Below are 12,615 nucleotides of genomic sequence, written 5' to 3'. Positions count from 1 at the left end.
GATGGGCCAAACAGTAAAGAGAACCGGCTGCTCTTCCAGAGAACCAGGGTTTGATTTCTAGCACCCACATGGCCTCTCACACCTGTCTGTGACTCTATTTGTAAGGGATCTGACACCTTCTTCTGATTTCCACAGGCACTGCACACACATGGTGCACAGAGATGTATGCAGGAAAAACACCCATCACATAAAATAGAAATAATATAAATCTTAAGGGGGGGGGGGAACCGAAGCTGAAGAAATTGTCCACTAGGTAAACTGAGGCAGCAGGAGGTGAATGTGGACTGACTCCCTAAACCCTTAGCGTGCTTCATGTTGAACAGAAAGTGAGAATTTAGATATTTGACCGTAGCTATTAACAGCCTAATAAAGACTCAGGGAGGCTGAACATGATCGGAAGGGTCTAACGCGTCATGGCGGTCACATGTGCGTTAGAGTCAACCAAAGTCTCCTCTCTTTAGAAAAGAGTCCTTGACATTTCTTCTGAGAATGCAATTTCAGTTGTTTGTAGTAATTCCTTTTTTAAAAACAATTATTAAAGAAGATTTATTTTATGTTTAATTACGTGTAGATGTCTATGTCTGTGTGTGGGTATGTTTGTGTGAATGTAGGTACCCATGGAGGCAGTGGCATCTAACCAGCCTGGCGCTACAGATTGTTCCAAGCAGGGGTGAGCTGCCATCTGGGTTCTGGGACCAAAGTGTGCACTCTTAACCACCAACCATCTCTCCACATCTGTTCATTGGGTACTAGGAATGGACAGAGGGCTCCATCCAAGCTAGGTAAACGGTGTACCACAAAACCATGTCTTTAGCTAGGCAGTTCACAGTTGTCTGAAGTCCTTGAGGAACTGGTTCACAGAAGGATACCACAGCCAATGAGATATGAGGCTTGGAGCTAAGGCCACTCAGAGATCAGCCTGATAATGGCAAAGCCTTGCAGAACTCAGTCTGATTTCTCACAAACACCGTATGAGTCTACTGCTACATGGACCCGAAGAAATTAGTATCTCATCTAGAAATTTCTGTGAGTTTTTTTTTTTTTTGAAACTGTTTTTGCATGGCTTGGATCCAGGATTTTTGCTCAATTGTCTTGGAAAGTTTTTGATTATTTCATCCTCAGTCTATCTAGGAAGACCTGGGACTTTATTTGTATCTGGAGCTGTGACCCCTATGGCATGTGAACACTGACCCGCAGGGAGACCACTAAGGTATTTATGGTGTCCTTCCAGAGATAGCTGTCTGAGGTGCCATTCTCTCCAATGAACACCCTAGAAGCACAACCCCTCACTGTGCTGGAAGGTGGCACCTCAAATGATTCCCCCAGTGGTTTTCCTTCACTGTTAAAGGAACTCAAGTGTACTACTGATAAAGATGATTAAACCTGAATTTGAGTGTATGTACTGCAGAAGATTTTGAAGAATAATCTTTCTATAAACTTAGAGCAAACACTGGGATTCGAACTGTATATATACAACACATGCTATGGCCAAGATGCTCAGTAGAGGAGCTATGGGGAAACACATGGTATCATCTAGGTAGTGGACCAACAATTAAAAGGCAGGACATCATTCATGGCATCTACACAAAACCAAAACCTTCTTTGCTTGGTAGCATTCTGACTTTGAAGTCTCACAGTGAAAGTGGACCTGATCCTAGGTAGAAACAGATTCTGGATCCGGTTACATCCAGGGAGCACTGATGGTTGTTGCCACCCCAATGCTGGACAGGGATGCCAAGACTCAGTTCATGTTCTAACAGTGTCTAGTTGAAAGCCAGCTACTGTCAGAAGTTGTGCTGAATCTGCCTATGCGCGCACACAACCTCTCTTAGGACTGAAAGAGCCTCACATGTAATGCAGAAGTGTCCCAGTTCCTTTTCTGTTGCTGTCAGAAAACACTGTGACAAAGACCGTTAAGGGAGGAAGGGTTTACTTCAGCTAACAGCTCAAGAGTAGAACCCATCACAGCTGGGACCTGCAGCAGCTAGTCAGTCATACAGAATCCGTAATCAGGAAGAAGAGAGCCATGGGTAATCATACTCCTCTCTCTCTGTTCTGTTCAGTCCGGGATTCCTAGCCAGGGAATGGTCCCACTCACAGCTAACATAGATCATCCAGCATCAATGAACCCAATCAAGATGCTCATTTGAGGATATTCTCAGAGGTTAACGAAGAGGATAATCCCTCACAGGTGCATGCAGAGATTTGCCTCCTAGAGGATTCTAAACCCTCTCAACTCCACAGTTAACACTAACCATCACAAACTACAGTCTTCTCACAGAGGAAGCTGAGGTCCGGGATGCAGAGACACTGGGTGATGGCAATGGCTGCATGTGCCTTGCTGGTTACACGTGGCTGAGGTTGCCCGGGAGGGAGAAGGATGACTAGTCTCTATTGTCAGGTTGCTTGGATCGAGAAACACCCAGGGCCTTAGTAAAGCACAGCTCTGAGTGTAGAGGAGCCAGAGTCTCCAGAGAGGACTAGATCCCGAGGGGCGTGACCTAAAGCATGTTGATCCATTGGTGAGCTAAAAAGTCGTGGGAGATGGCTGCTCTCATAGGTGGAGCCTGGAAGGGGGAATCAGGCCCTTGGAAGCATGCCTCTGGGGCTGTATCTTGTCCTACCCCTTCCTGTTGTGATCCCCTCTGTTTCCTATTCGCCATGAGGTGAACAGCTTCTTCCTTCCTGCTGCTTTTGCTGTTCTGACCCACCATGAGCTCAGAAATACTGGCCATGCTCTGAACCTTTGAAACCATGAGCAAAATAAGTGTTTCTTCCTTTAACTTGTTAGATGATTTTTTCCCCATAGCAGTGAGAGACACAAAACAAGGGTTGAGACTGCCTGCTCTACCACAGGCTTTGGGCAGGGGTAGGCTCTTCCTGAGTCTGTCTCCCTCTTTTGTAAAGGAGCTGGTAAATCACAAAAACGGAGTCTCTCATAACGGTGTTGCCTTTTTTTTTTTTTATCTTATTGATTTTTATTGGGCTCTACATTTTTCTCTGCTCCCCTCTCTGCTTCTCCCCTCCCCTTCAACCCTCTCCCAAGGTCAACCGTATCGCTTTTTAGGAAAGCCATGTTTACAATTTTTTTTTTTTTTACTCTTCCTGCCAATTGCCCAATCATGGGCTCTGACTTTTTTTTTTTTTTTCTATTCGCATTCTTCTAATTGCTGGATGGAATGTTCGGCTACGATTTTCCTCCCTCCATTGTGTCTTTGGTCCTAATGGACTCTTTCGAGCAAAGGCAAGTGCTCAGAGGCGATGTTTGTCAGCAATTCTTAGGAAGCAATTTATCCATTAGCTATTCACTTAAAATCCCATTTGGGTAGGGCCCCGGGAGAAAGTTCAGTGGGTAAAGCGGTTGCTGTGTAAACACCAGGATCAGAGTTCAGCCTATGGAATCTGCTTTAAAAGGCTGGGGGTGAGGCATGGTGCTTCTACTCTCAGCCCTGGGGAAGGGAGACAGGTAGATCTTGGGGGCTCCCTGGCCAACCAGTGCAGACCGCTTGTCAAGCTTCAAGTCCAAGAGAAACACAGGTGGCTGGCCCCCCTGAGGAATGACAGCAGAGGCTGATTGCTGGCCTCCACAAACAAGGCACACACACAGGTACCTGTGCACACAAGTGCACTAACAGGAACACATACTCACACATACACATATAAGTCCTATTTTGTAGAAAAAGACATGCCTACTAATTTTTCTATGTATGTGTTGTGGTTTTGTTAGAAAGCCTAGAACGCCCCTGTGCGTTTAATATTCATGCACCACTTGGATGCCGAGGGTATTTTGGTCTCCTGACACTTCATTCCGTTTGCATTATACAGGAAAATTGTTAAAAATCTTTGAGGAAAGAAATTGTACTTTTAAATGGTCTCTCAAGCGTCTGGAGGCACTTCATAAACGCTTATGACTGTTGCTATAACAATAGGTGAGGTGGCTAGTTTACCGTGGCCTTAGCAACAGAAATGGGAATCACGAAGGGTATCATAAAAAGAATACTAGCCATGTTAAATGTTTAATGTCATGTGCTCCTGGTGTCAAAATATTTAAGCACAGTGAGAGCATCGCAAAGGCGGAGGGAGACGAGCCAGCAGTACGCTCTGCACACACGCAAGGCTTTAGAGAGAAACCCACAATGCCTAGCTGTAAGATTCACTGCTTGTACTCTAGAAGGTTGCTGTGGTTCGGAAGGGTAGGGGCCCAAATGGGAAAAGCTGAAAAGCAGGGTTTCAGCTCACTAACTTACCCTACTTACTCTACTAGTCTTTTGGGGCTCTGGCTGCCACAGAAGCCCTGAGCTTATTCTAGACTGTATTTACTTATTTTCCCCTCCGTTTTTTGTTTGTTTGGGTTTTTTGGTTTTGCTTTGTTTTGTTTTTGTTTTTGGATACTACTAGGTCTTGATGACGTGGGTGGTGTATTTACACACTGGTCCTGCTGATGCTCTCTCCGGGTGAGAGTTGCCTCCTCTTTCTCTATTTTTCCTCGCCAGGCCTGTGTTCCTTAGCTGTATCTTGAGGTCATCCTCAAATCAACCTTGCGTTCTGCTCCTCTTCTCTCCGCTCCTCACCTGTCAGAAGAAAGCTTGGCAGGCAAGAAACTTCTAGCCATTCCTCAAACAGAGAAGGTCAGAACTGCCGCCTTTAACTATGACCTTTAAAGCATTTCGACAAAAGATATCTGCGGTCTTTTGATTGCCCGGAAGTGTCAATGCCTACTTTCCAATGTCTCAGATGATCATGGGCCATGATGACTGAGCTGACATCTAAGCCTTGAGCAGTAACCCTGCTTCTTTGATCTGGTAGCAGGGGTCTGGGGAGCCTGATGAGATACCTAAGGCGGGCACAACATTCCTCCTGCGAATATTTAACCTTTTTTCTTTCACGGAGGTGGCAGAAACACACCCTGAAAGGGCATCATGCCATCACCTGTTTCGAATGAAGCCAGTCAGCCTTGCGAACTACCTTGTTTTATACTGTTTTGTTTTTTTCTTTTCTTACACAGTGTCTTATCACAGGTATTTGGGCTCAAAAACCTTGACGCTCAAATTGATACTTACTGCTCTTAGATTATACCCATTTTGAAGTTCACTAAACTAAATGGTTCATACAGGTTGAGCTCAAACAAACAACCAAACACAGAAAAACAAACAAAACCAACCAAACAAACAGAAATGCATTGCAGTCTGCTCTATGGAGACATATTTAATATTTTGGGGCCTCTTCAATTTGCTACCATCTTTTCTTTGAATTTTCCTTTAAATTTGTTTCTTTTTTCCTTTAAAAGTTTAGGGATTATACTTATTTATTTGTGTTTGTGAGCAGAGTGTATGCAAATGCATGTGTGTATGTATGTATGTGTGCACACATGTGTACATCAATGGTGTACATATGGAAGTCAGAGAACAACTTGGGAGTTGGTTCTCTCCTTCCACCACGTGGATCCCAAGGATACAACCTAAGCTGTCAGGTTCTGCGTCCTGCACCTCTACTCATTGAGCCATCTTACTGCCCTCTTCTTTCCTTTTTGAGCAGTAAAGGTAGATCAGTCTAAGTAGAAGAAGATTACCTTGAACGTTTGATCTTCCTGCCTCCACTTCCCAAGTGCTAGGATTGCAAGTATTTGCCACGAGGACTAGATCGTGCTCAATTTCCTATGTTCCTACTGACTAAACTATTCCAACTTCAAGATTGAAATTGAAAATTGAAATTTGAAAATTAAACTATTGGTTAATTTTTTTTATCATAGTTCTAAATACATCTATATGTGGTGTGTGTGTGTGTGTACTTTCTCTTTTTGAGTGTATGTACCATATGTAGGATACATGCATGTTTGCATGTGTGTGGGTACATGTCAGTTTGTAGGCTCACATGTTTGTGTGTCTATGTGGATGGAGATTGAAGGTTGACGCCAAGTCTTTTTCCCAGTTGTATATTGTGTAGTGTATCTGTTTTGTATATTGTAGCAAGATCTCTGACAGAGTCCCAAAGCTTGCAGTTATGGGTAGTCTGGCTAACGAGCTTGCTTCAGGGATTTCCTGTCTCCACGCTCCCATGTTGGGGTTGCAGGCAGGCAGCTATGTGTACATGGCTTTTACATGGGTTCTGGGGTTATGAACTCTGGACCTGATGCTTGTGTGACAAACATTTTATCTGCTGAGTCATCTCCTCATCTGATATTTTCTTAATTTACTATATTTTAAATCTTATGCCCCTGAGTAGTTCCTTTCAATAATGTATAATTACGATTTACCATACACATTCTCAAAAAACTTGGTGAAAATTAATCTTTATTGTCAAATTGACAGATATTAAAGTCACCTAGGAAACACATCTCTGGGAGCATTTGCCTGGAAGAACTTTTCCAAACAGTTCTAACTAGAGGGAGGAGAACCGCTCTTTACGTGTGTCTGGGGTCTCAGAATGTAAGCCAAATAAACGCTTTCTTCCGCCATGTTGCACTGGGCCATGCTGTTCTTACCACAGAACACAAACAAACGCAGCTTCTCCATCCTGTGCCATGATGGGTTGTCCCAGTCAAACTGTGAACCCGAGTGGACACTTTCTACATGGTTTCTTCTTGCCAGATATTCGGCTGCATCAGTGAGAAAAGTGACTGATACAGATGACTGGGTGTGAAAGGTTGGGAAGCTGGTATATGAAATCTGACCATTCGGTTTACAGGCCTTTTGAACCAGTTTAAAGGAAGAACGCTGAAGATTTTGAAGCCACAGTGCTAGAGTTCTATTGCCAAAGAATAGCAGACTATTCTGGGATGACACAAGAATGCTGACAGAATGTGGATAGCAAAGAATAGGCGCAAAAATTCCAGAACAGAATGGAGACTCTACAGGAAGCCAAACTAGAGGCCATCCTTGCCATTCGTGTTATAGCTTGTATATATTCTTCCAGAGTTTAAAAAACATGAATAATGCTGAATTAAAATATATGGATTAGGGTGTAGGGATACATGCTCTTAATTCTAGCACTCAAGGGCAGAGGTAGGCGGATCTCCATGAGTTCAAGACCAGCCTGGTCTTCGTGGTGAGCTCTAGAACAGTCAGAGCTACATAGAAACCCTGTTCTAAGAGAGAGAGAGAGAGAGGAGAGAGAGAGAGAGAGAGAGAGAGAGAGAGAGAGAGAGAGAGAGAGAGAGAGAGAGTTATGGACTAAAATGATGGAGGGAATGTCATAACGTCATCACATCTAGGTTGAGGCGGGGCTTCTGCTCACTGTTCTTAGTGGTATCTCCAATGAGAGAGCAGGAAAATACATAGTTTAGCAAGGAAATGCATGTACAGGAGTTTAAACTTATAGGCATAACTAGTGTAAAGGAAGCCACTATAACTGTTACAGAGATCAGCATTATTTAAAGACAAACCTTGAGCTCTTTCTTGGGACTAGAACTGAGGCAAGACTCTGTCCATTGAAGGCTCCATCTCGTGTAAAGACAAATTCATTTGAAAGGAGAGACCCTGAGCTGAGAAGTCTACTGAAGGTACTTCCTACTCAAGACATCCTTTAGGGGCTGGAGAGATGGCTCAGCGGTTAAGAGCATTGCCTGCTCTTCCAAAGGTCCTGAGTTCAATTCCCAGCAACCACATGGTGGCTCACAACCATCCGTAATGAGGTCTGGTGCCCTCTTCTGGCCTGCAGACATACATACAGACAGAATATTGTATGCATAATAAATAAATATTTTGAAAAAAAAAGACATCCTTTAGGAAAGTGTTTTTCCTGGTTCAGTTACTGAGACACAGTAGCTATGGCTGAGATAGAAGAGGGTCAGATTGTATCTTGAGCCAACACAGACCTTGGCAGCAGTTACTGGGCTATAGAGTCTTGCAACAAGCTTCCAGAAAGCCTCTGAGGTCAAGCAACGTGCAGCAGGTTCAGATTTCCTCCAAGAAGAACTTAGAAGCTCCTCCATGAAGCTGTGAAGCTAGAGCCTTGGTAACAGTGGAGAAACTAGGATGCTGGCAGGGTCAGGATAGGGCAGGGGGGATATCTGCCAAGAAAGTCTCCAAGCTGATACATGAGATAGCACTCATGCTACAGGTGGCGTAGCTAGAATGGCAGGAGTGACCACTGAGGTCCCGATGACTTCATCATGCATCCCAGGTACCAGACGCATGTAAGAATGTATTAGCTTTCAGACCAGGCCTCTCAGGCTACAATAACGGAAGCAGCCCTTTGCCGTCTGACAGGAATTCTACTGAGGCCATTGTGAATCTCTAGCTAAGACCTCTAAGCGGTAGGATTTCTCACAGGGGAAATGAGTTTATGTGAAAGGGAGTATTAGTGGGCACACATGCTGCTCCCTGCTGTCTTTCCTGTGTTCTGCATGGGAATTACATAGCCTGGCTCCTGCTGGGAATGGCTTGTTCTCTCAGGAAGCTGTAAGGAGAGATGCTCACTCCTGCTGTGCTGCCCTTTGCTGGTTTGTGGACCTCAATCCCCTCAACGCCCCGACCATGCGGTCACCCTTCTGCCTGCGCATGGTGTTAATAACACTCCTGAAAATGCCTTACCCCTAACAACCATCTGATATCTGAGACCTTTCAGTATGGAGTTGCAGGGTTTAGTGTTTTACATGTTGACTCAAAAATTTTCACTCATTTTCCTGGGTATATCACCATTTCTCTCTCTTGGAATGGGGATGTTTCTGTACTGTGGTATTTTGGAAGTATTAACTTTTTTTTTTTAAACCAGGGCTCACAGTTAAGAGGCTACCCTGAATTTTTTTTTCCAAGACAGTAGCTTTGGAGCCTGTCCTGGAACTAGCTCAGGCTGGTCTCTACCTCACAGAGATCCACCTGCCTCTGCCTCCTAAGTGCTGGAATTAAAGCTGTGCACCACCGCTGCCCGGCCTGCTACCTTGAATCTTACCAGCAACTTTGAACTTTTGAACAACAATGAAATTGTTAAGATCTGGAGGGACTCTTGCAGCTGGACTAACTTTGCATTCTAAGATGGTCGTGGAGGAGGACACTCAAGAGGAGGGCAGAAGGTTATAGTTAAAATGGATGCTGGGATATCAAATTGACAAGGTGTAGATTTGTGACGATTGATTTTCATTTTCGGCTTGACTGGATTCGGAGTCACCTGAGATGCCATCTGATGTATGTGCAAGCATTTCTAGAGCAGCAAATGTGTATGATGCTGTTCCACGTTAGCATCTCAGTGAAGACAAACGAAAAGGAGAACCCGAACTGACACCAGTGCGGTAGGGAAAGGAGTGCAGAAGTTCCTCCATCTTGCAGTCTTGGTGAGGTCATTTCAAGTTTCCCCAGAATCTGATCTCCATCTCCTCTAGAAACCCCAGGTCAGGATGTCCTAGCTAACTTATCTCAGTCACTGTTAAAACTGCTTGTGCAGAACTTCCTCCAGCTAACCACTGTCTTAGCTGCCTGTTTTTTCAGAGCTCTCCTTGGGACTGGCTGACCACTTCGATTTTGTTGAAACAGTTTGATTCCAACTGCTTACTGTGTGAAGCGCCTCCACCCCCTGAAGCTGCCAAATGAGATGCCTGGACAAGGCCTCTGCTCCTCAAATCCCAGTGTTCTGGGCACTTTGGACCACATCTAAGTCCCTGAACTCCTGTGTGGGGTCCCAGTCGGCTGGAATAAAGACTCTTGATTGGTCTTGCTCTGTGGACATAGTGATCCTTTTTCGTGAGTTCCCTGTAACCCTAGCATACTTCTTTCTTTCCTTCCCGACGTTAGACGCAGCCTGACACACATACAGTACAATATCCATGCTATGTTTTGACAACTGCACAATGGCACAGAATAAACATTTCCATTCTAAAAAGCATCTCCATCCCCATTTTGTCCAGTCTGAGATCTACTGCCAGGGAATGGTTCCATCCGCAGTTCAGATGGGTCTTCCCATAGCAACCAGCATAATCAAGATGGCGACGGACAGGAAAGCCTAGAGGACCATCTCCCTTGTTTTTCTAGATTCTGTCGGCTGACAACACTTGAGTGGGCCTTATCTCAGCTTGCTCCCAACAATTTGGAGTAGCTTTTTAAAAACACACAAAATACATAGCAACTTCGAGAAATAAGTGGAGAAATTAATTAGTCAAAGGGGAAGTAAGAAGAGAGAGGCATTCAGGTAAACTGAAGGCAGTCCAAGGTAAGCACATGTATATATGTTTACATCTTGTATACCAGGTGAGCAGGAGAGGTGCATGGTCCTCTTCCTCTAAGGCTGCTTTCTGCTTGAGGGAGAAGATGAATGAACATGATGGGTCCCTGGGCATAGATAGGGAGAGGGGGATGCTGGGAAGGAAAAGTTCAGAGTGGAAATGGGGCAAAGCTGGCCAGTCTCCCTCCTCTGAGATCAAACCCTGATTGACCTACATCACAGTCACTCTCTGGTAACCCCTCAGGCTCCCACCTTCCCACCTGTTCCTCCAATAAAACCCATAGTACTTACCAAGACCCAAGCAAGACACTCTGAGTCCTGATTTCCCAAGATTCCTAGAACAAAAGCAAAGTAACACAGTTAACACTTCCCCGTGTGAAGCAACATGCAACTTAGCCCTGAATATTATCTTCGTTGACAAGCGCTGAAGCAGAGAAGAATCTCCTTGTGCCCTTGGGAAGTTCCTCTCTTTCTCTGCTATTTTCATGGCATTCCTATTTCATTTTGTCATTGAGAAACTCAAAAATCTCTCAGGCTTAGCCTAAGAACAAATTATCTGCCACAAAACGAAGCTTTGCAATTTTCAATTGCCTTTATTAATTTGATACTATATTTCCTGTCTCTGTCTTTCCTTCTAGAAAGTGCTTTCTTCCAGAACAAGGGCATTTACCTTTTTCACAAACCAACTCTCAATCACTCATCACAGACAATGCCCCAGAAGACACACTTAATAAATGTTGACTTATTGACTCCATGCCTTCTAAGATAGACTATTACTTCCAAATGAAGAACGCACATAAATCCATCGTTACTATAATCTATTGTATACAAGTTTGCAGAAAATTAACACAGGAAGTTCAGATAACCCTTTAAAGAAGAAGTCATCTTTTATCTCTCAACTTTTCTTTTTTGGTTTTCATCTCTAAAAATTCATCAAGTAAAAGGAATGTAGCTTTCTAAGTCTGCATAGCGATGGAAGCGGGCGTTGTAGCGCTCATTTAAGTCTTTATGGAAATCCAGAATCAACCCATTTCTGTCCTTGAACTACTATTTCTCAGAGAAGACACTAAATTCCCACCTGGAGAATGTCTCATAGAACCGGTGTGAAGATCACACCAAGGAGGCAAAGCTGAAATAATTGCAACTCTGGGGAAAATTTCTCCCCTATTCTGACCACATGTTGCACAGTCCCCTTCCAGCTTCTGCTCCAGAGAGAAACCTGGATCCCTTTAGCAGCCTGTTCACCTCGCTCTGTCAGGCTCTTTGGTTTCTTTAGAGTTAGGAATCAGTACTTTCATTTTTTCACCCTCAGTTTTTCTCTTGCCTTTTTTTTTTTTTTTTTGGTTTTTCGAGACAGGGTTTCTCTGTGGCTTTGGAGCCTGTCCTGGAACTAGCTCTGTAGACCAGGCTGGTCTCGAACTCAGAGATCCGCCTGCCTCTGCCTCCCGAGTGCTGGGATTAAAGGCGTGCGCCACCATCGCCCGGCCTTCTCTTGCTTTTTATAGCCTATAAAATACCACCTAAGTGATCCCTTTGATTGCATAGCTAGTCAAGTACACATCAGAACACAGAATGAGAGGCCTGGGGTTTTCACCCATTGCTCCACTAGCTGAGGGACCCTAGGACAAAGCTTCCTGGGGTTTGATTTCTTCATTAGTAGGATGGGCTGTTGGTATCTGTGGCATTCATTCAGTGTCATTTCTACGTGCACGGAATCTGATTAACTGTGATAACGGAATACAGTAGGCCAAAATGGGGCATTTAGTGCTGTCTGACTGCTGACTCTAACAGATAGGGTGTTGGATTTTCCCACACTCTTTGACTATTTGCGACTGCAAGGAAACTTGCATGCAAGTTCGTGTGAAACATGTTTTGAACTACTAGATAGGAGAGAAGTAATTGGACATCTTCCTTGAAAAAAATTCTTAAGGCATTGTTTGTTGACTTTTTTTTTTTTTTTTTTGGTGTGTGTGTTGGGGAGGAGGGAATCATTAGTGCAACCGGAAGATCTTCCTCTGTAACAAGTCTGCTTATTTCCAAAGATGGGAACTTAGAGAGGAGACAGTTTAACAGAAAGAATAAAAGAACACACCATTCAAGATGAAACAAAGCAACAAATGAAAGGCAGGTGGGCACCGGAGTCTCCCAGGTAAGATATTCAGCACAGATGAGGAAGTATATGCTTAACGAGACATCACTGTGTTCCAGGCACAGCTTTGGGACACAGTGGGGAACAAGGCACAGCTCTCTACTTTGCAAAAACCCAGGTCCAAGGAGGAACAAGGTAGATCATAACATGTCATCACAATTCAGGAGTCTTTGGGAGCACGGGCTGGGCACTCTTGTGCTTGGCATGAGGAAACAGATCTAGCCGAGGCTTGCTGGGGAACTTTACCAGCATTTAGTGGATTTAAGGATGATACGATACAGAGGGGGAATAACAGCGCCAAACAAAATAGCAAC

The 12,615-nt window shown here is 44.2% G+C and overlaps 1 protein-coding gene across 2 annotated transcripts in view; it reads right to left on the bottom strand.

The window, feature by feature from the left end:
- The window catches only part of Kcnab1 (potassium voltage-gated channel subfamily A regulatory beta subunit 1), a 306,641-nt gene that overhangs the window by 82,271 nt on the left and 211,755 nt on the right, over positions 1-12,615 (bottom strand). For both annotated transcript variants that reach the window (XM_050147489.1, XM_050147490.1), the window contains exon 2: positions 10,444-10,487. In XM_050147489.1, coding sequence (XP_050003446.1) covers positions 10,444-10,487 — 44 coding nt within the window. The remainder of the gene's footprint in view (positions 1-10,443; positions 10,488-12,615) is intronic.

Source organism: Alexandromys fortis, unplaced genomic scaffold (genome assembly GCF_014885135.2).
Source record: "Alexandromys fortis isolate MF-2015 unplaced genomic scaffold, M_Fortis_MF-2015_v1.1 scaffold_53, whole genome shotgun sequence".
NCBI lineage: Eukaryota > Metazoa > Chordata > Mammalia > Rodentia > Cricetidae > Alexandromys > Alexandromys fortis.
The sequence above is the reverse complement of the archived record's forward strand: the minus strand, read 5'-3'. Positions and strand labels throughout refer to the sequence as shown.